The sequence below is a fragment of the Bos javanicus genome, chromosome 12, assembly GCF_032452875.1.
Source record: "Bos javanicus breed banteng chromosome 12, ARS-OSU_banteng_1.0, whole genome shotgun sequence".
NCBI lineage: Eukaryota > Metazoa > Chordata > Mammalia > Artiodactyla > Bovidae > Bos > Bos javanicus.
In genome coordinates, this window is record NC_083879.1 from 31,251,287 (window position 1) to 31,275,829 (window position 24,543).

At 43.9% G+C, this 24,543-nt stretch overlaps 1 protein-coding gene across 3 annotated transcripts in view; it reads right to left on the reverse strand.

Moving 5' to 3' along the window:
• MTUS2 (microtubule associated scaffold protein 2) overlaps nt 1-24,543 on the reverse strand; it is a 388,969-nt gene that overhangs the window by 216,000 nt on the left and 148,426 nt on the right. For 2 of the 3 annotated variants that reach the window (XM_061434859.1, XM_061434858.1), the window contains one exon: nt 19,684-19,881. In XM_061434859.1, the coding sequence (XP_061290843.1) occupies nt 19,684-19,881 (198 nt within the window). The remainder of the gene's footprint in view (nt 1-19,683; nt 19,882-24,543) is intronic. The other variant, XM_061434861.1, reaches the window with a different exon arrangement.

The following is a 24,543-nucleotide window of genomic DNA, read 5'->3' on the forward strand; positions in this document are numbered from 1 at the left end:
TTTTTGGATTTCCTTCCCTTAAAGCCTTTGAAATGACTACACAAGGCCCACCCAGGTTATAGGGGATAATCAATTTCCTTTACTTAGAGTCAGCTGATTACAGACGTTAACCACATCTACCCAATGCCCACAGAACAATACCCCCACAGAACAATGCCAGGATTGGTGTCTGAGGGACCACAGGGGCTACACCCCAGTCACACTGACACATAAAACTGACCATCACAGGGGGCTGGGAGGGAGGTCTAGGGAGACCTGCAGTCACACTTGGGCCTGGGAGGAGGCGGATTATCAGGTAAGGTTCCTGGAGGAAACGCTGATAAAGACTGAAAGTTGAGGACCTTCCTGACAGTCCAGTGGTTAAGACCTCACCTTCCAGTGCAAGGGGTGTGGGTTCGATCACTGGTCAGAGGAACTAAGATCCCACACGCCTCGCAGCCAAAAAACCAGAACAATAATATAACAAATTCAGTAAAGACTTTAAAAATGTCCCACATCCAAAAAATCTTAAAAAAAAAAAAAAAAAAGACTGAAAGCCTAGACAGCAAGTAAAGAAGGGGTGTGGGAACAGGTGGACTGCTGGATCGGGGGCGGGTGGCCAGGAAACCAGTAGGCATGGGAATGGACTCCTGGTCCCCAGGCAGAGGTCCCAGAGCCAGCATTCGTGGCAGAGAGGTGAGGATGCTGAAGTCGGGCATCTCAGTGCTGAACGCTGATGGGGCACCATCTCCCTGCCTCACTGTGCTTCCCACCCATCACCTCCCACCCTCAGAGGTACCCTGAGACCGGGGGCCCACCAACCACAGGGTGCTGGTGGGAAGCTGGTGTACTGCAGGGCCAGCTGGCTCCTGAGTCCACAGGCAGGACCCCAACCCAAGGCACCCCACCAGAGAAGGGGTCTGCAGGCTGTGCAAGGAGCTGGGGTCAAGGTCACAGATGAAGAAGCTACTTTAGCTCTGGACAGAGATGTGGAAGACAGAGTTCAATGGGAGCACGGAGAGAGGGCTGGGTAAGCAGGAGCTCCAGGGAGTGGGAGAGGTTTGGGGCAGCCACGATGGGCAACACGGCAGGAGCGGAAAGTGGGAAGGATGACACAGATCATCATGGAGAAGCAAAAGCTCCTGGTGGGACCATCGGGGGGCAGCTGTTGGCATGGAACTGAAGTCTGCTTGTGTCACAGAGGCAAGGAGTCGAGAAGACCAGGGACTGGATGCATCGGCCACGTGGGCTCCAGGGAAAGAGCAAGTCCCCATCACCTAGTTTTCGGCATTTGGAGAAAGCAACGGAGAGTCAGAGTAATTCACATGCTTCACTGTATTCCTCCTCGGTCTGCTCCAGATCCTGTCAGTCAAACACCGTGAAGACACGCAGCTCTTGCTTTAGAAGGAAAAAGTATCCTTTCTCTTCCCTACATAACCTGTGCACAGGCTTCCCAGGTGGAGCTAGTGGTAATAGACCCGCCTGCCAATGCTGAGACAGAAGAGACACGGCTTCAGTCCCTGGGTTGGGAAGATCCCCTGAAGAGGGCATGGCAACCCACTCTTGAATTCTTCCCTGGAGAATCCTGTGGACAGAGGAGCCTCTCAGGCTATGGTCCATGGGGTCACAAAGAATTGGACATGATTGAAGTGACTTAGCACGCATGGAACCTGTGGACAGTTAGCTGAATCACTTCAGTTTTGAATGTTTCCTACTGATTCTGTTCTGTGGATTGCAAGCGTTAGAATGAGAATGCTTCGCACAAAAGGCTCTCTTGTGTAGGTCTGTTCCAATGCTCTGTGCAGAAAGTACAATGAGCCATCTAACTACTGTCCTTCTTTTCTTTTGCCTAAGCTTAACTAAAAGAAGTCCCCTGGCTTTTTTCTTTTCAAAAATCATTGTTAAAGAGAAAGTTTGCCATTGTGCAGGGTTATTCTGCTGAGTGGCTTCAGAACATCTTGGATGTACATGCACAGCCCTCAGAGCAGTGTGAATCTGGCAGCAGAGACCCACTGGTGGCCCCTCGTCTCCAAAGACACTTTGGCAAAAAAGATAAAACATGGGAGCTGCGATGCGAAACACTGTCCTGATGGAAACAGCACAGCATGTGACAATGCAGGTGTTTATACTTTTCATTACAGTAGGTAGAAACAAAAACATTTAGATAGAACATGTATCATTTTAGGCAATTATAATATTAATGTTAGATTTGCTTCTGTTGGCAGTAGTCGTATGTTGCTTGGCAACCCCAAGTGTTTCTGGGGTTTAACTGCAGACTACTGGAGGAGCCCCTCATTTTTAAACTGATGAAGCTGCTCAAGAAGCTGAAGTGCTACCTACACACCCAGACCTCACGCTGATACAGGATATTTACACGTAAGGCACCCCCACAATGAAATGTAACACCAGAAGCCCCTCTGGTCCCACAAGCTGTCCTGAAGTCATCCAAATGACATCCTGGCCCACTTGATCCAAATTTCTATTTCCTTAGCAGCTACTACATCACTGGCTCTCACCAGATTCTTTTAAATTGATTTTTAAATTGTGGTGAAATATACATAATGTAAAATTTACCATCATGCCTTTCCTCAAGTCTACAGTCCTCTGGCATCAGTACAGTCTCCTTGCTATGCAACCATCACCACTATCATCTCCAGAACTTTGTTCATCTCAAAAAACCAAAACTCTACACCTATTAAACACTAACTCCTCATCCCCCCAACCCCAGCCCCTGTTAACTACCATTCTATTCTCTGACTCTGATTTTGACTAGCCTAGGTAGTCATGTATGTGGAGTCATACAATATTTGTCCTGATTTCTCTGGAGTGTTTCATTTAGTATAATGTCCTCAAGGTTGTCCATGTTACAGTCTATGCCAGAATTCCATTCCTTTTAAAGGCTGGTTAACATTCTATTATATGCATATACCACACTTGGTTTTTCCATTCATCCATCAATGGACATTTGGGTTGCTTCCACCTTTTGACTATTGTGAATAATTAACATTGCTATGAACGTGACTATACACACATCTCTTCAAGACTATGCTTTTATTTCTTCAGGGTATACACCCAGAAGTGGATTACGGGATCATGTGGTAATTCTATATTTAATTTTTTCAAAGAACCACCACACTGCTTTTCATAATGACCACACCATTTTACATTTCCAACAGCAATGTACAAGGATTCCAGTTTCTCCCCATCCTCACCACTCCCTACATAAAGTAAACACTATTCTTTTCTGATAGTAGCCATCCTAACAGGTACAAATTTGATTTTATATGTGCTTTATTTTTTCATACTTCTCCTTCTGTAGGTACTGTACTATACTGGAATGATTTACCATACACAGACTGTCTACTCATCCACTACTACCTCCTCAATGGCAGGAACCAATTCTTTACATCAATGGAATAACACGGCTTTGAGGAATAAGTTCACAGTAGATTGAGGAATATCTTGAAAGCCAGGCTAAACTATTTACCCCAAGGGAGACCACCTATTTGTTGTTTCTGTAAGAGGATGCTACCATCATCGCCATTCATTTTTTTTTTTTTTTGGTCATGCCACATGGCCTGGGGGATCTTAGTTCCCCAACCAGGGATTGAACTCATACCCCCTGCAGTAGAAGTGCAGATTCCTAACTACTGGACTGCCAGAAAGGTCCCAGTCTGATGCTGTGGGTGACAGGAGCACGAGACAATAAATCAACAGCATTCTCAGAGCAGAGCAACAATCCTCTCCCAGTCCTCTCTGCTTCCTTCTTTAGGCTTCCATCTTCATCCAGACATGCAATGCCCTCAGCCCAGGTGTGACTGCACAGCCAGGTGGTGGGACTCCTTGCTCCTCTAGTGCTCAGCCCAGGACAAAAGCAATGTGTACCTAATGAATATTTCTGGATTGAGGGCAAGAGGAGAAGGTGGCAACAGAGGATGAGATGGTTGGATGGCATCACTGACTCAATGCACATGAGTTTGAGCAAACTCAAGGAGATAGTGAAGGACAGGGAAGCCCGGTGTGCTGCAGTTCATGGGATCGCAAAGAGTCAGACGTGACTTAGCAACTGAACAGTAATATACAAAATAGATAACAAGGACCTACTGTATAGCACAGGGAACTATACTCAGTATTTTGTAATAACCTATAATGGAAGAGAATGTACAAAGAAAACTATATGTAGATATAGGGATATAGATATGTATAGCTGAATCACTTTGCTGTATATCAGAAACCAACACAATGTAAATCAGCTATATTTCAATAAAAATTAAAAATATTTCTGGAGTCTGGTTGAATGTGAGAGTGATCAAAGGCATTTTGAGATCCACACCTGAAAACCCATCTTTTCGACTTATATGGAGACCGTTTTCTTAGGGGTGAGCGAGACTTATTTCTTATCACTGTCTCATAAAACATCCATATGGTTACCTCCTGAGAAGTAGTAAGGAATCATGGGAAATTTTATCATCACTGAAACAACACTCCCGTGAGAAACAGAGAAAGATGGGAAATTTCAAACGCTCTCACACTCGATTAGGGAAGTCATCTGGCGTTTTGTTCCATGTCTTGTCTGTCCCACAACACGACATAACTTATAAGAGAGGCCTTTATCAGAGTCTTTTCTGGAGACAAGCACGTTCTGCTTTTTCTCGCGAGATTAATTATTTTATACAGTCTCCTTTCATCTTTTAATTTTGTCAGAATGTTGTAGAGATTATTTCTGCCCCACTTTGATCTCATTGCCAGAAGTAACTGAATTCAACCATAGAGGGGACGGTAACACACGGCCGACCCCAGGAGCGCTGGGCTATCCTTAGGTGGTGAACTTCCCTCTCACCGCCTACTGAAATTTCAACTCTTTCTCTGGTCTCTGGTAAGCATGAGACAATTAATCATTTTCCCCTTTTATTCATCTCATCTTTTAAAAATGGGATATATTTCCATCTTCTTTTTTCTACTCTTTTTTCTTTTCCTCTCACTTCATTCCCCATGTTTAGAAAATACAAATGAACAAACATATTTATTTATTTATTTTTGAACAAACATATTTAAAAGTCTCCAATAATTTCTAATTATTATTATAGCATTAAAGTAGAGAGAAATCTAGGCATTTATCTTTGTATTTTTTGCATTGAGATGTAATTGACATATGGGCTTCCCTGGCGGCTCAGACAGTAAAGAATTTGCCTACAATGCAGGAGACCTGGGTTCGATCCCTGGGTTGGGAAGATCCCTTGGAGGAGGGCATGGCAACCCACTCCAGTATTCTTGCCTGGAGAGTCCCCACAGACAGAAGGCCTGGCGGGCTACAGTCCATTGACTGTAAAGAGCTGGACACGGCTGAGTGACTAGCACACACAATCGTATAACTGACATTATGACATATAAATGACATATAACATTGTACACATTTTAGGAATACAACATAATGATTTGATTTATGCAGATACTGTGAAACGATCCTCACAACAAATTAAGATCCATCACTTCATATAGAAATTTTTTTAAGACTTTTTTTGTCAAAGTATAGTTCATTAAAATGTTAGTTTCTGGTGTACAGCAAAGTGATTCAGTTACATGTATGTATATGTAACTAAATACACATATAGTAACTGAATATATATATATATATATATATGTATAGCAACTGAATATACACATAGTTACTGAATACATATATAGACACATCATATATATATATTTTCATATTCTTTTCCATTATAGATTATTATAAGATGTTGAGTATACTTCCTTGTTGTTTATCTTTTTTATATAGTAGTGGGTATATGTTAACCCCAAACTCCTACAGATCTCTTTTCTTGCAATGAGAACCTTTATGATCACCACTTTTAGCAACCTGCAAACACTCAATACAATACTGTGAACAATACTATATACAGACAGCATAACTCGTATGCCCTAAATTGTAACAGAGGAAAAACATAGGGGAAATGTTACGGGTCTTTCCTTATAGCTTCTGAATGAAAATGTAAGAAGGAGCAAACGTGTGTCCTAGGGGCCCCAGAACCCCTAAGAACCTTCTGCTCCAGAGACACAGAATCCATAGAAGGCATTTCAGGAACCACGGTAGCATCCCTCATGTGGCAGAGAGGACACCGATGCCCACAGGGACCTGTGATTTGTCCCAGGTGATGGCCCCGGACAGCAGGTAGATCTGTCCTCTGAGCCCCCAGTGGCCCTCACCGCCTCTGCTGGAGTCTGTGAGCAGGAGCTCGGGGTCCGCCAATGTCTGTGCTCAGAACACAACCCTCGCACCCCCGCCCTCTCTAGTCTCTGGGGACTACTCACAAGGACCCTCAACCAGTACAGACCTAAGGCTAACAGGCTCCCGGGTCCTGGGTCAGCTTGACTCCACTTCCTCTGGGTCCTCAGCAAAGAGATGTCACAGGAAACTGCTGGATTCTAGTCGCGGCCAACTTACACTGTAGGACCTCAAAGCTGGAATCGCTTCGTCCGAGCCGCACACGGAACAAGTATACTTTTCTCCAGTAAACCCTCGAATGACATCCAGTGCCTTTCAGCCTCATCAAGAGATGAGGCATCAGACTGATCCAGCCCCAGGCTCATCACTAACTCACCCTGGAGTGGGGGCAAGTCATCTCACCTCTCCTCACACCCTCTCCTTTTCTGCAGAACAGTCAGGATCACTTGGATAATATCTAAGGCACCAGTTGGACACTGCAGGCTTCTGTGATGGTTAACCAAGGCTGCTGGAAGGAACAGACAACTAGGGACATGAGAAGAAGGAAGCGAGTGCAGTGCACAGAGACACCCAAGGCACATAAAGGTCCGGCTAGAGGAAACTGACCCTTTCTGGACAAGGAACCAGTCACCAGGCAATGAGTACACTTACTCCGCAGTTGCAATAAAAACCAGAAAGAACTGGACTGCTTCGTGTGCACTGGCAGAGTCACTGCTGCACACAAACTAACGGCACCTGCTTGAAACAACACCTGCTCCCTGACCCCCGGCTTAATTAGTGTATTGCTCAGTGAAACCATTGTGACAGGTCCAGGCAGCCTCATTTGCCTTCATTAGCAAATCTCGCTGGTGGCCACAGAAGTCTACTGCGTGGGCACCGACTTTAGAGGCAAACCTCGAGGCTGACAGCGCCCAAGATGCTTTGGCATTTTTCATTTTCTAATCACAGGGGTCTGAGTAAATGGGTGTTGGCAGCTGACAGCTGAGGTGGTCTGCCTGTCACCTCACCGCCGTACGCGGTTTCTAAGAAAGAGTGCTGGGAAAAGATTCCAGCCTTAGATATCCGCAACAGCAGCCATGGTGGAGGAGTCTGGGGTGGCCGTTTCTTGTCACGTTTATTTGTGGCAAGAGCAAGAGATGCGGGTGGGGAGGTTTCATTGTGGCTCTGGGCCAAGTTGTAGTAAGGTCATATTTGTACACACACGTCCAAAAATAGGCTTCCCAGGTGGCATTTGTGTAAAGAACCTGCCTGCCAATGCAGGAGATATTGGAGACACAGGTTCAATTCCTGGGTCAGGAAGATCCCCTGGAGGAGGGCATGGCAACCCACTCCAGTATTCTTGCCTGGAGAATCCCATGGACAGAGGAGCCTGGGGAGCTACAGTCCATGGGGGTCACACAAAGTTGGACATGCCTGAAGTGACTTAGCATGCACACATTCCTAAAACTAAGATAACTTTGTAAATCGACTATACTCCAATTAAAAATGTTTTACAATAAAGAACAAATCACTCAAATTAGAGAAAATATCTTGGGCATGGAGAAGACATGCTCTAGTGTGGAAATGGAAGTGAGGGAATTTTCTGGAACTTACTGGAAGAAGTAAACCATAACTTCATGGAACAGATGGGGAAAAATGGAAACAGTGGCAGATTTTATTTTCTCATCTCCAAAATCACTATGGACAGTGACTGCAGCCATGAAATTAAAAGACACTTGCTCCTTGGAAGAAAAGCTATGACAAACCTAAACAGCATACTAAAAAGCAGAGACATGACTTTGCTGACAAAGGTCCAACTAGTTAAAGTTATGGTTTTTCCAGTAGTCGTGTACAGATGTGAGAGTTCGACCATAAAGAAGGCTGAGTGCCAAAGAATTGATGCTTTCGAACTGTACTACTGGAGAAGACTCTAGAGAGTCCCTTGGACAGCAAGGAGATCAAACCAATGAATCCTAAAGAAAATCAACCTTGAATATTCACTCGAAGGACTAATACTGAAGCTGAAGCTCTAATACTTTGGCCACCTGATACAAAGAGTTGACTCATTGGAAAAGACACTGATGCTGGGAAAGACTGAGGGCGGGAGAAGGGGAGGACAGAGGACAAGATGGCTGGATGGCATCACTGACTCAATGGGCATGAGCTTGAGCAAACTCCAGGAGATAATGAAAGACAGGGAAGTCTGGCATGCTGCAGTCCATGGGATTGCAGAGTTGGACAGGACTTGGCAACTGAACAACAACCCACCTTAGCAAGGCTGTGCTTTTCAGAGGCTCCACTCCCTGGATGACCATGCCTTCTCGGCTGTGCCCGCCCTGTCCCCCTCTAGCTAGCCATGCCCTCCAGAATCTGTCCCCACGTCTTTTCCATCCCAGCCTACTCACAGCCCTCAGTGCTGACGGTCATGGCGCCAAACATCATCACCTATTGTCCACGACTACTCCTTCATTTCATTCCAGCATTTCTGTAATACTGCCGGATGTATTTATAGGAATGCTTTCCTGGGAACTCAACAGACCCAGAGGCCCACACACCCACTCCTCCTCCTGAACCCCTAGTTCTGCAAGAGGCCCCTCTCCCTTGTTGTCACGCCCACCCTCTCAGGCGCTCCTGCCCTCTCGGTTCTGTCTCTTTCTCATTTGGCCTTTTCTCTCTGTGCCCACTGCTGATGCCTACTTCAGGCTCCCACCAGCCCTCGCCGCTCAGTTGCTGCCTGTTAGGGGAGTCCAAGAACCCTCTGACATCACCATTAATTGATTTTCTTTTTTATGGAAAGCAAAAGGAAGTATCGATCTGTGACCCCAGCTGCTGCCTTAAGGAAGACACTGTTAGGATCTCTACGAACCTTTACAGATGACAGTCTGTGTCTGTTACAGGATACAAGGACACACACGCTATCAGCAGAGGTCCCAGGAGAAGTCACTATGAGTCTGGAAGTCATCACTTCCTGATGCCCAGCATGAGGCAGAGGGCAGGACCAAAAAGCTGACTTCCAAGAATCTCAGCTCTGTAATTTACAGCAAAAATTCAGGGCATTAAAACCTTTCAGCTGTTCTCTGTTACTGTCCTGAAACGTCCATCTCATATAACAAGAGAAAACTAACAAAATAAGGTAAGGCCAGGAAGGGACGGATCCCTAATTTTGACAGAACTAAGATCTCTCACCCTCTACTCTCTTCTCTAAACTAACTTACATTATCATATTTATGCTTCTCAACTAATACAGTTCTGATTATCCACCACTTAAGAGCCAGAAATGATTCCATACCTTTATAGAATTCAGCTGCAAGATGCCAGCTCTTAAGAGCTTGAAGTGGTCAATTCAATTAATTCAATCCCTTCCCACCTTTGTGATAAAAATCTGAGTTCAGTGAGGTTAACTGACTTTCCCAATGATTATCCTATTACCATAAATGCTAATTTTATTACATATTATGCAGCAAGTGTGGCATATTTCTTATCTTAGTTCATAGTTCAAGGTATTCTTTCTTCATTAAGTATCTTGAATGCGCTAGAAGAGCGTAAGAATACAGCACCTATAAACCTTTTGAAAAGCAATGTGATTTCTAAAAGTTTTGCTCACGTATCTGATGCAAAACGAATAAACTAGGTGTTACTTGAGCACTAAAGAAAATATTGTCACTTATAAGCAATGCCAAGTAACGCCCAGAAGCACCTCGTTCTAATGTGTGTGTATGAAGGAAGCAAAACGGGAGAAAAAAGAAAGAAGTGCATGTGTGGGAATCACTGGGAAAATTAACAGCAGGATTCGGTGAAAATGGTTCTATTTTTTCCTTACAAAGAAGGCTTTAAATTACATAATTACAGGTTCCAGGGAAATAAGTATTGAAATCTATCAGAGGCACGTGTCTCACTTCCTCATTTCCAGAGCAAATCAGGAGCTCACTTTGGTTTTTTTCTCACTGTTCTTTCCCTCCCACCCACATCGGGTTGAGATATCCGACAAAGTAAAATCCTAGTACAATGGAAATTAGACTCCAGCAAAATGAGAAACGGTGTGAGCCCTTCAAACACTGCAAGATCAAATGTTCCCATTTTTTCCCCGCAGACATTACAGGCACAGGAACAAAAGTCAGATCCAACACTCAGTTTCTATTTTGAGCAGAGGTTTTAAAAGCCATCAACGTAGATTAATGTGCTATGTATTAGTCACCTTGCATATAAATACATTTCGTTTCAAGGGAACTCAACACAGGGAGCTCAGCTCAGTGCTCTATGACAATCTACAGGGGTGGGACTCGGGGAGGGGTGGGAGGGAGGCTCAAGAGGGAGGGGATATATGTATACATATTGCTAATTCACGTTGTTGTATGGCAGAAACTAATGCAACGTTGTAAAGCAATTAGCCTCCAACTAAAAATAAACATTAAAAAATAAAATAAAAAAATAAAGTGAACAAAACTGAATGTATTCTCTCAAATGATAACATGCTAAGGGTTTTAGGAGAGTGAAATGAGGGAGATTTTGAACTATGATGTTAGAGAAGACTCTTGAGAGTCCCTTGGACTGCAAGGAGATCCAGCCAGTCAATCCTAAAGGAAATCAGTTCTGAATATTTACTGGAAGAACTGATGCTGAAGCTGAAGTTTCAATACTTCGGCCACCTCATGCGAAGAGTTGACTCATTGGAAAAGATGGGGGAGGGATAGGGGGCAGGACGAGAAGGGGACAACAGAGGATGAGATGGCTGGATGGTATCACGGGCTTGATGGACATGAGTTTGAGTAAACTCCGGGAGTTGGTGATGGACAGGGAGGCCTGGTGTACTGCAGTCCATGGGGTTGCAAAGAGTTGGACACGACTGAGCGACTGAACTAAAGGGTTTTAGATAAAGAGATCAAAATCTGACTCTCCCTGCCTTTGTCTTATGGGTTTCCCTGGTGGCTCAGACAGTAAAGAATCTGTCTGCAAAGCGGAAGACCTGGGTTCAATCCCTGGGTTGGGAAGATCCCCTGGAGGAGGGCATGGCAACCCACTCCAGTATTCTTGCCTGGAGAATCCCATGGACAGTGGAGCCTGGCCAGTTGCAATCATGGGGTCACAGAGTTGGACACAACCAAGCGACTGAGCACACATTGGACAATTAAACAACCCCAAGCTTATCGCCCAAAAGCAAGTGACTCCCACGAGAATCAACTGGTTAACTTCTAGAACTGCCACCTTACTGTTTTAGAAATGATATAAATTTACTTTAACACTCAGAAAGGCATTCACCATACATGACAGAGCTGATGACAACTGTGAATGGAGTGAACGTCATCTCCCTGACTTAGGTGTTATCAATACCAGTATCCCTACTCCAGGCCAAACACGCTTAATCCATCATGGTGTTTTTCCATCTGAGCTAAATCTTTCTCAACACAGAACTTTCTGCACATGGCAAATGGATGGAAACAGTCATAGAGATATTATTATGATGATGGTGATGATGATGCAAGACCCTGTTGGCAATCATTACTTTCATTTAATATTCCATCAATCCTATGGTGGCTTCTGACCATATTTATTAGTAGTAATATTATTTTAGCTTCCCCGATGGCTCAGTGGATAAAGAATCTGCCTGCAATGAAGGAGATACAGGAAACGTGGGTTTGATCCCTGGGTCGGGAGGTACCCTGCAAGAGGAAATGGCAACCCACTCCAGTATTCTTGCCTGGGAAATCCCATGGACAGAGGAGCCTGGTGGACTCCAGTCCATGGGGTCACAAGAGTCAGACATGACTTAGCGACTAAACCAATATTATTTTACAATGAGGAACAGAGGCACAGAGTAAGTGGCTTGACTAGAGTCACAGAACCAGCAAGTGGCAGAAGCAGAATGCAAACCCAAGGGGTGCCTCCAGAGACCACGTTCTTCACCACTGTGCTATACTGGCTCTTAGGAAAGCTGAAACAGAGAAGATGAGAGTTTAAACTTCTTCAATGGAAGGTTAGATTAAAATGAAAAATTTTCAAACATAAAAAAAAAAAAGTGAAGTTAATAGTGGCCTGAATCCTCAGAGCTCCATCATCCAGCTTCAAGGATTATCAGACATTTGCCTGTCTTTTCTCATCTATACTGTCCCCTACCCCAGGATTTTTTTTTTCCTTTGCTGGATTATTTCACAGCAAATTTAGAAAACTTTCATTACCTAAAAGCAGTGTGAAATAATTTGATCTGAAGATATAATGCCTTAGGGCTGAAAAGGCTGGGGGGAGACTTGAGGGCAGGGTTCTTTCCTCACCCCCTAGTGGGGAGGATTTGGGGCTCCCTCCTTCAGGCACCTCCCCCCACCACCCCGCCCAATCACAGCCACACCAACAGCTCCCTGCAGGAGGCACTTGCATCCTCTCACCTCCCCACTGGACTCCAACTTCACAGGGGGTCCAGGTCACTGCAGCCCCAGGACTGAGCTCCACACTTCCCTATAACTGATACTGAAAGATTGCGGGTTTGGGGAAGAGAAAACTGACAACCTGATCTTCACAAAACAACACAGGGACCCAAAACAGGCAGTTCAGTAAGACATTATTTTCACTATGAATGAAAATATGAACTCCCTCCCACCAGTTTCAGTTGTTTTACTTCCAACCATAAACGGTCAGCTTCCTTCAAAACACATTTACACTCTAATCTCATCTCCGGGTAGACGTGAATCACTGCCCGAGTGTTTTGAAAGGGAATGTACAAGGACATGAATAAGGCTCAACCTCAAAGAGGCAACAGCTTCTCTGAAATTTAAGCTCACAGGTCCCTTTCAGCGCCTTTTCCCATGAATAAAGAATGACTCCCTTTTTGCCAATGGAACATGAGTGAGGTTGATGGCTGCCTCGGCAGGAATTATTAATAATGCTTCTCATCAATTCTGATCTTATTTAGAAGGCATGTCAGATATAGAAAGTCAAACATGCCATGTATGTAAATATACTTTGCAGCATTCGTAATCATAAACATTGGATTTAACATTGCAAAATGCTTTCACACCAACCCATACCTTCATTGATTAACCTTCCAAAAAGGCTACTGATTTTTCACTTCAGATCATTATTGCAAAAACCAAATTATATTCAATAATTAAAAGAACACTTACTTATTTCAAGTATTAAAATAAGAACTAAAACTTTAGAGTTTAATGAGACTAACCAATCTCTCTAAATGTTGATAACTAATTTTGGAAACTTTGAAATTCTCTCATGAAAACCCTCAGGGACGTCCCTGCCAGTCCAGTGGTTAAGACTCTCAGTTCCCAATGCAGGGAGCACAGGTTCAGTCCCTGCTTGGGGAACTAAGATCCCACATGCTGTACATGGTACAGCCAAAAGAAAAAAGAAAACCCTCAGCAGCTGGGTTTCGGTTCAATTCATTTAACATGGCTAATTATATGCACAGAGATATATAAGGTCTTGGACATTTGTGAGACTGGTATGTCAGTTCACATGATGATATAGCTCTGAATAGACTGAAGTTGCTCAGTCATGTCTGGCTCTTTGTGACCCCATGGGCTGTAGCCTACCAGGTTCCTCCGTCCATGGGATTTTCCAGGCAAGAATACTGGAGTAGGTTGCTATTTCCTTCTCTAGGAGATCTTCTCAACCCAGGGATTAAACCAGAGTTTTTCCCATTGTAGGCAGATGCTTTACTGTCTGAGCCACCAGGGAAGCTCTGAATATAATTATACTGCTGCTGCTTCTGCTAAGTCGCTTCAGTCGTGTCCGACTCTGTGCGACCCCATAGACGGCAGCCCACTAGGCTCTTCTATCCCTGGGATTCTCCAGGCAAGAATACTGGAGTGGGTTGCCATTTCCTTCTCCAATGCATGAAAGTGAAAAGTGAAAGTGAAGTCGCTCAGTCGTGTCCGACTCTTAACAACCCCATGGACTGCAGCCTACCAGGCTCCCCCGTCCATGGGATTTTCCAGGCAAGAATACTGGAGTGGGTTGCTATTTCCTTCTCCAGGAGATCTTCTCGACCCAGGGATTAAACCAGGGTCTTTCCCATTGTAGGCAGACGCTTTACTGTCTGAGCCACCAGGGAAGCTCTGAATATAATTATACTACAAATACCCAATTAACTTTTTCAGTTGTTATCTATTAGCAGATCACAGTCAGGCTTCCCTGGTGGCTCAGTGGTAAAGAACTTGCTTGCCAATGCAGGAGACACAAGTTCGGTCCCTGGGTCTGGGCAGATGCCCTGGGGAAGGAAATGACAACCCCTGCACTTCAGGAAGTTTTCTGGATGTACCAACGGTTCCTCCCAAAGTATCTCCTAAATCAAGCCCATCTCCACCTCTCCAAATACCGTCCAGTTTACAACCCCTCCAAGAAACTCCCAGATCATCTTACTCAGAAATGAACCCTCCATGGGCTAAAATGAGAGAGCAGCACTGCCATATAAACATTTGCATGTGTAAAACAGGTGGGAAGCTGCTGCATAGCACAGCGAGCCCAGCCGGGTGCTCTGTGATGACCTAGAGGGGTGGGAGGGGGTGGCTGGGAGGGAGGCTCACGACGCTGGGGACACTTGTATAGCTCATTCATGTTGCACAGTTGGAGAAGACTCTTGAGAGTCCCTTGGACTGCAAGGAGATCCAACCTGTCCATCCTAAAAGAAATCAACCCTGAATATTCACTGGAAGCTGAAGCTGACACTCCAATACTTTGGCCACCTGATGCGAAGAGCTGACTCATTTGAAAAGACCCTGTTGCTGGGAAAGGCTGAAGGCAGGAGGAGAAGGGGAAGACAGAGGATGAGATGGTTGGACAGTATCACGGACTCAACGGACACGAGTTTGAGTGAACTCTGGGAGTTGGTGATGGACAGGGAGGCCTGGTGTGCTGCAGTCCATGGGGTCGCAAAGAGACACGACTGAGCAACTGAACTGAACAGCAGAAACCAATACAATACTGTAAAGCAATTATCATCCAATTTTTAAAAAGCATGTTATATGAGAAAACCTAATGGCTGAGACAAATGTTTTCAATGGATTAAACGGGGGCAAAAAAGATTACAAAGAGTACATATGACTCCAAAGTTGTGAAAGAAGAAATGTGTATATGCATATGAGAATAAACTAGAAAGATACACACCAAAAAAGAAAAAGAGAAATGAACCCTCCACCCCAACTCAGTTTTAAGGCTGCGAGCACAAATATCCACTGGTCTTGATTATTTATCTCCATTTCAGTTTCTCTGTTCACGTCCAGTTCTACCCCTACTTTCCCAAACATTCTACTACTTCCCTGAACCAGAGACAAAAACAATAGAAAACCCTTCCGATTTCTGCTTTCTCTTTTCAAATTCTTTATTTCAGGATTTCTGGCCTCAGCTTGCCACAGAGAGAAAACATGAGCTATCATAGAAGAGAACAAGACGAGGAGAAATTGAAAAAGACAGCTGAAAAGGTCACCTTCTTCATGATATTTTCTATTTCTTGAGCACCAATAGGTTAGACGCTATTCAGAATCCACAATGAGAGATGAACCTTCACATAAATTATCCTATCCTTGGGTGATATGATCTATTTTCATTAATGATTAATTCATGAAACTGTAAGTTTTCCCATCCGTCCCCCCTATACACACACATCCAAAGGTTTTAACTTTTTTAAACTGGTATTTTTATTTATTTTTAATTGGAAGATAAGTGCTTTATAATGTCATGTTGGTTTCTGTTGTACAATAACATGAATTAGCTATAAATGTATGTATATCCCCTCCCTCTTGAGCCTCCTCTCACCCACTCCCATCCCACCCCTCTAGGCCATCACAGAGCGCCAAGCTGAGCTCCCTACGCTATACAACAGCTTCCCACTAGCTATCTATTTAACACATAGTAATGTGTATATATCAGTGCTATTCTCTTAAAAAACACCTCCTTATCCACTGGGAAAATCAAGTCTACAAACCTAACTGCTGATAAATTTGACAACCCTGTATACTCTGGGCTACTACTAACACTAAATTCCACAGCCATTGTTTTTCTCAAAGCTTCTACTGCCTAAAGCATACTGAAGAGTCTTTTTCCTTTCTCTGATAGCTATTAAAAAAATGATGAGAAACATACTGGGTCAGACCTGCTGAAATACTATGATTTTAAGGTAAAATTTAACTTTTAAGTTAGAAGATTATTTTCTTCCTATTCACTTTCAATCTTTAAAAAAAAAAAAAACAGTGGGTCACGACCTAGTGGAATTTGAAGTTTTATCTGTGGTTCAAAACTGGCCAACCTCATCACCTTCCCATGATGCACCTATAGAGGAGGGGCGAGGGGGTCTCCCGTAGCACACTGAGGATAAAGGTCGCGTGTTAATCCAGAGAGACCAGGTTACTAGCAGGGGATTTCAGGGAGCCAGGCTGAACCTACAAGGAGCACCGCCTCACCATAGCGGCCTCCACAAATCCAGTCATCACCCGGAACACACACGTGGGAAGGGGCAGGGCAGGGAGAGGTGGGCTGGGTCTAAGGGCCCTCTCATGCCAACTGGACTCTAAGATTTGCTTCCCTAATAGACAGAAAAGACTCCACATCATGGATGTGTCTTTACCATGTATGGCAGCTTTAAGAACTAACCAGAGGAAGAAGAACATGGTCCCAGGATGGGACCAGGTCATTCTCAGTCTGCTCAGCTATAAAATGAAGGGGTGGACAGGATGGTAAAATACCCTCAGATTCTAAGGACCAACAGATGATTTCTTTCCCTGTGTTGGCTCCACCTGCAAAAACTTTGTGGAGCAGGTCAGAAGACACAAACATCAGGGCACCTGCTTGGGAAGCCTCTACCCTGGGGGGCTGAATGAATGGTGCTAAGTCTGAGCCCCGGGTAGAGGGCAGACTCCATGTGAGACCACAATCAGGGCTTCCAGGCCACCCCTTTACAGTTATCACTGCTTGCCCATCAGGACACAGAAAACCCACACAGAAGAGTTGCAAATAAGCCAAGGTAGCCCAGGAGACACTAGGAGATTCATAACAAAACACTTAAGTGTCCCCCATACAGCATTCACAGTCACATGGACAGTGTCAAGACTACTCACAGGCATGTGAGCATCTAAAATCATGAACTGCACATTTGCAAATAGCTTCCCATTATAATCATGTTTCAGATTTTGAGGGATCTCCTGCCTGTTGTGCAATCCCTTATTATAGCCACATTCCTAAAACAAACCCTAGGTGAATATAATGCCTAAAGAAAGGTACACAGGAAACAAAAAGGAGCCAACTCTGATATCATATTAGCTGTTTTCATGAGCTAAACTGGCAACATTTGCTCCTAGGAGTTAATCTAAGGACTTTCAGCTCTCCCAAGAGTTTTGTATTTTACTTAATCCTTGTCATCAAAGCATCAGAAGCAAAAGTTTTCCTGACATTAGATCTAGTAACAAGCAGAACCATAATATTAATAGCTAACAGTATTAAGACATAAATAAGTGTGAAGTTTTTCTGTGATTTACTCAAGGTCAAATTTATATACAGTTAGGCAGCAAATCGGAGAAGGCGATGGCACCCCAGTCCAGTGCTCTTGCCTGGAAAATCCCATGGACGGAGGAGCCTGGTGGGCTGCAGTTCATGGGGTCGCAAAGAGTCGGACTCACTTCACTCACTGAGCGACTTCACTTTCACTTTTCACTTCCATGCATTAGAGAAGGAAATGGCAACCCACTCCAGTGTTCTTGCCTGGAGAATCCCAGGGACAGGGGAGCCTGGTGGGCTGCCATCTATGGGGTCGCACAGAGTCGGACACAACTGAAGTGACTTAGCAGTAGCAGCAGGCAGCAAATAATTAAAAAAGCATTTCTAACACATTGTTTTTTAGAAATAGAAAACAGTCCTGAAGAGAGTAAATACTGCTTTTACAATGAAGTTTGTAAGCTAAGAGTTATTTTCTCTGGCACATAACTGCTCTCGTCTCCTTGGGTGTTCAGGGAGTCCCTGGCCAGCATCCTTTGATGCACAGGTGAGAAGAAATGCCCTAAGCACATCTGGAATTATTCCATTCACACCTGTCACCTCTCGTTTTGAAAAAGCTCCTGCTGTGGGGACAGGGCTCAATTTACCTTTAGGTTAATTTTTTTTAAGAAGTCAAAATCTTAACTCCTTCCTTGGAAAGAGACATACCATATGAGATTTTTTTTTTTAATCATTCATGCTCCATCTAAGAGAAAAATATGCCCCTGGGAATCTCTATTAAAAATGATGGCAGATCATTGCTCCTCTATTTCAAAACCTTTGGACTGTTAATATGCACATGCGTGCACACACACACCCCCCTAGAAATAAGACTCACACATTTACAAACAGTTCTCTAGTATATGTGTGTTAAGATTTTGAGACATGTACCATACCGTGATGCAACCCCCGATCCCAGTGGGATTCCTAAAATGATTCCCAGGTGAAAGCAGGTCACCTTCAGGGAACCAAGTGAGCAAAGAACCTCTCAGAAATGCTTACAAACACATTAAGAGGAAGGAAAATATAACCCATTACTTTTAGGAATAATTAGGCAGGCCAAAATTTAGAACAAGTATACAAATGCTCCACCCAAGAAAGAACAGGGGAAAAAAACAAGCTTAGAGAAAGGAAACTGAACAAATAATACAAAATCAATCTCATTCTTAATCTCTCTTCCTCCTCTCTCTCTCTCCCTCACTATCTCTTATTCCAACTTGATTCAACTCATATAATCCTTCAAACAGCTCTCCGTAGGAAAGCTGCTAAGTAGTATGCAAATCATTACTACTTGACATCTGAGGTGTCACAGCTTCAGATCCAGTCGATGAGGCTAAAAAGCTGCTTGAGCCTTGATGGCTTGGGTGAACAGGGCATCCTCCAAGTCTTCTTTAGGGACAGGGGCTGCTGGGACCTGCTTGAAGGCTATGACTTCATACTTTCAAATTCAGCTTACAACACCAGTGTCAGGACCATCTCAGCTCACGGGGACCTTCCTTGGCACAGACTGAGAAGAAGCTTAGCTGGGCTTCCCTGCTTCTAGCATCCTTGAGTTGACTTTTAGAAACTGAGTGCTCCACCAACAGGAAGGCATAATGGATAATCACAAGTGACTAAGATGATTCTTTCCACTAATATTTCACATCTAATATGCTTCACGATAGCACAACAGGGTAATAATTTTTGGATTTTTCTGTGGCTTCTTACCTTGAATGCACGAGGCAAAGGGCTCCTGCAATCAGCCACTAGAAAGCAATAAGTCACTTTCTAGATTTAAGAGTAATTTAGAAGTCCTTTTCAGGCACATTTACTCCCCATATAACTTAGAAAATGGTAGTGCCAAACAGGCTTTTTTTCCCCCACAGTAGATTATTTTTAAAGTCCCAAGCATGGTAGAGTAAGGTAGTCAACCCAAATTCTTACTTTATGCACACAGAAATTGCAATCCTGTGTACACGTGCTGATTCGCTTTCTGCTGGTCAAGCCTGTCTGGGAACGGCAGCGTCGCCCACCCACCCCTCCGCTCCACTTACGGTTGGCCAGCCGGCTGGGCTCGGGCTGGGTGCTGTCCGCCGACTGGGTGCTGGACACTGAGGACACGCTGGAGCTCCGGACAAAGCCAAAGGCCGCCAGCTTGGCTGCGGGGAGACGCGAGTAGCCAGGAGGACGAAGTCCAGATTTGGGTAGGTTGGATTTTGCAGCATTTGAACTGGAAGTTTTCTTTAAATCTGCTAAAATGAACCCAAACCAGAAAAAAAAAAAAAAAAAACCCTCAGTTGACAGCAAGATAGAGAATGCACAAATTGTGAATACTAACGCAGCTCCAGCATAAACAAACCAAAAATTTACTCTTTTTAAAAAATTTATTTATTTATTTTGGGCTATGCTAGGTCTTCCATCCCTGGGTGGGGAAGAGCCCCTGGAGAAGGACATGGCAACCTACTCCAGTATTCTTGCCTGGAGAATCCCATGGACAGAGGAGCCTGGTGGGCTATATAGTCCATGGGGTCACAAAAGAGTTGGACACAACTTAGTGACTGAGAATGCATTCAAAACTTCAAAATTAGTTCCCAGTTATATGCAAAGCCGGCTAATGTTGAAATAATAAAGCATTATTATAAATCCATGATTTAAGCACCTTCTGTGTTTCAGCCAAGCTCCACACCTAGCCACTGCAAGGATCATCCCAATACTAGGAGAAGTCTCTCAACACCAGGTAGGACCAGAACATTATCAACACACAAATGCTCTTGAATGACACTTAAAGGGGGAAAGGGCCAAGCAGCCTGCTGTTTTGTATAATATTCCTAGTCAAGCCACTTAACTTTCACTGCAGCCATATTTACTGTGTTCAGACCCTTCATCAGTGTTCTTATGCTACAATTAACTCTTCATTATCGATTGAAAGCTCAATTGGGTTGCCTATTAATTTAAGAAATGGACCATTCGTTTAAAAAAAGAAAAGAAAATTCAAGGTGTAAAAATTTCAGTGAACAGTCTATATATAGAAAGCATCTTGGACATGAGTTTAAGAAAACTCCAGGAAAAGGTGAAGAACAGGAAAGCCTGGTGCGCTGCAGTCCATTGGGTCACAAAGAGTTTGACACATGACTGACAACAACAAGGTGTGGAAATACAGAGAGAACCAACAGACTCTAGGCTGGCCTATGGAGCCCCTTCCTCTGGCAACAGCTCCCCTGAGGGGGAGGCTGGGGTCATGCCTGTGCCCAGCGCAAGTGAGGTCTGTACACCTGTGGTTTCCTGACTTCTGCTTTTAGGAACAGGACTATGGGATTGGACTGGGGCCCTTCTGAGAGTGACCTTGGGTCACGTATCTTTGCCAGGACCTATGTGCATGTCTTGGAAAGGAGTTGGGACTGATGCTTGGCTCAGGGGAAAGGCTACCTTGTAATATAGGGGCCCACTGGGTAGTCATTCATGAAAAAGCAGCCATTCGGGTGAAAAAGAAGAAACAAGGCCAAGCGGTCTGTACTCCTAAGAGCAGACGGCTCAGCAGTACCTGCGCCACCTATGTGTCCGTCACACAGAAATCCTGATCCCCAGGTGCTGGTGGTTGCTTAGTTGCTCAGTTGTGTTGACTCTGTAACCCATGGACTGTAGCCCGCCAGGCTCCTCTGTCCATAGGATTCTCCAGGCAAGAATACTGGAGTGGGTTGCTGTGCCCTCTTCCAGGGGATCTTCCTGACCCAGAGATTAAACCCAAGTCTCCTGCATCTCCTGCACTGCAGGTGGAATCTTTAGAGCCAAACCACCAGGGAAGCCCAATCCTCAGGGTCATCAAAAAGAACACCCATGGCATCTCTGTGGACACCAAAGAGCTTAACTCAAACCCACCCAGGGTCCTGGCATCCCATAAAGCAACCACTGCCATAGGGTGGTCCCACCCCAGAGGATGTTGGTTTGAAGCTTTCTGGAAGAAACATATCAATACAAGCAGAGCACAAGAACCTCCAGGAAAAAACAACAAAGGGAAAAAAGACTGAGGGTAGAGGAGAGGAGGGGGGAGAGAGAGAGCATTTGCATAAATCATAAGGGACAAAAAGTGGAAGCAACACAAAGGTCATTAACTGGGGAAGGCCAACACACGCAGCATTTCTCAGCCATAAAACGGACCAAGGCCCTGATATGGCTACAATATGGATGAATCGTGAAAACACTAAGGCAGGAGGCCCCAACCTCCGGAATCTAATTCTTGATGACCTGAAGTGGAGCTCACATCATAATAATATAATAATAGAAATAAAGTTGCACAAGAAATGTAACACACCTGAATTATCCCAAAACCATCCCCCCACCACCCCCCAGTTCATAGAAAAACTGTCTTCCATGAATTCCATCCCTGCTGCCAAAAAGGTTGGGGACCGCTGCATTACAACCAATGGAAGAAGCCAGACAGAAAAGGCTGCATGTTGTATGACTCAATTATATGCAATGTCCACGGGAGGCAAATCTATAGAGACAGGAAGTAGGTTAATGGTTGCCAGGGGCTGGAGTTTGGGGAAAAGGGGAGGGTTTGATAACAGGCACAGGGTTTCTATAAAAATGCTCTAAAATTGATGGTGGTTGTGGTTGCCCAATTCTGTGAATAGACTAAAAACCACTGAACTGCATCCTTTAAAAGGGTGACTCCTATCTAGCCTATGAATTATATATCAATGGAGTTGTTATATTAAAACAGAAGCTTTTTAAAGAATAAATAATTCTTGTGTTCAGTAACAGGCTTACACTGAGCTGCAGCAATGAATGTCACAAATTCTATCAGCATCTTCACTTTCAAAGGGCCATGGCAGATGGAGGACTTGGTCTGTCATTGTGAGTTCTCCACAAAAACCTCTTCTAACAGGCAGATGGAAGAGATGCTCTGTATGGCAGATCAAAGTCTCTTCCAAATGAATATGACCATAATGGGGAAATTAAATAATTCCAAAAATTAATTTAAACACTTACAAAAAGACCTCTAGAATCAAATATTCAAATCCCATGCAAAGGAGCTTATGTGTGCTTACGTCTTTTATTTTCATGAAGGCTCTACATTCTGTCAAGACTTTGCCGCCCCCCCACCCCCGCCAAAGATACAAACTCCTGTGTGAACAACAAAAGAGATTTTGCTGCTATTAAGTGCTAAAAAGACGTGTCACTGTTTCAAAGTAATCCTGGTTTTCTTTTGAAAGATGAATCCTTTGAAGAACGCAAATCTTCACATTTAGAGGAAAAATGAAAAGTTGTTATTTGTTCTTACCTTTTCCCCTTTTGTATTGATTCTCCTTCAAATATGACTTTGGAATGCTAGAAATATCTCAATCAACTAGAATGAGATTATGGTGCTTTATGGCTCAATACTATATTGAGAACGGTCCATCCATTGTTGTCCCAGGTCTCTGATATCCCAGGTAGTAAAAAAACTTTAAGAATGTAAATGGATATCCATCCAATTCAACATGTGTTGACAGGCACCACCATGGCCAAGGCACTTTAGAAGGCACCATGGGAGACTCAGAAACAAAGCAGGGGTCCCCAAGAGGGGCTTACAACCTACTGGAGTAGAGACATTTGTTGATAAACAACCATGGTCTAGAATAAGGGGTCAAACAGGCCCAAACAGAGGCCAGACCGAGTGCAACGGGAAGCAAAGAGCGGAAGAAAGGCAAAATCTTCAAGTGGAATAACCCAGGGTGTTTATCCAAGGCCCATTTTCTCCTAATTTTGCTTCTGAAGTGGGTTTTTTTCTGGTATATTTATACACATAGAACAACACATTATATGAATCAAACTATCATTTTTAAAAAACTTTTATTATAGTTCTTTCCAGTTGCTTTTAAAAACAGGTTTTTTTCTTTCACAGATATTTTGTAGAGAGGTGGTTCACTTTGTTTAAGTAGCTAAGAAAGAAATCCTCTCTCACTTTACTCTCAAATAAGAATAAACAGCAACTGCTTTTTCCTCCACCTTGGGAGATAATAAGCAAAAGCTTTTAATGTTAAACCTGCAACCATCCCACAGGAGATGAGAAAGACACAATTAAAGAAAGAAAGGAAGTGGCAGGTTTCAGGATTGTACTAAAGATCTGGGTTTGATGGTAACATCAAATGTATAATCTCAGGACAGACTCCAACTCTCTGAATCGGTTTCCTCATATAAAACATGAGGACAGGACTTCCCTGATGGTGTAGTGGGTAAGAATCCACTTGCTAATTCAGCATAGGGATTGCTCCCTGGTCCAGGAAGATCCCATGTGCCACAAAACAGCTAAGTCTGAGCCACAACTACTAAGCCAGAGCTCTAGAGCCCATGAGCTACAACCACTGAAGCCCCTGAGGCTAGAGCCCATGCTCTGCAACAAGAGAAGCCACTGCAGTGAGAAGCCCGGACTCAGCAACTGGAGAGTATCCCCTGTTCACCGCAACTAGAGAAAAGTCTGCAGGCACAGCAAGGAAGAACCAGAGCAACCAAAGATAAATACATAAATTATAAAGGAAAAAAGAAAAATGAAGATAAAACCATCTACCCATTATAATGACAGAAACGAAACTACATCTAAAAATGTATATCCTGGGGCTTCCCTGGTGCTCCAGTGGTTAAGACAGCCGCACTCCCAGGAAGGCCTTTGAGGAAGCTGTTGGTGAGGGTTCAAAGTGAGGGAACTGATGGAAAGTGAGTCCTTGTTAAGGGTGGCTGAAAGTTTAGCAACAATGTTACCTGCTGTGGCATGGAATGTAGAAATTGTATCTAAAAAATTCAGGACTCTGGCTAAGGAGATTTCCAGGCAGAGAGATGAAGATGCTACCCAGCTACTTACTATTCTGGTAAAAAAAAAAAAAGAACAGTGGAGAGACAAGCTAAAGATGTGAACATAAAGTAATGGTTAAACATTA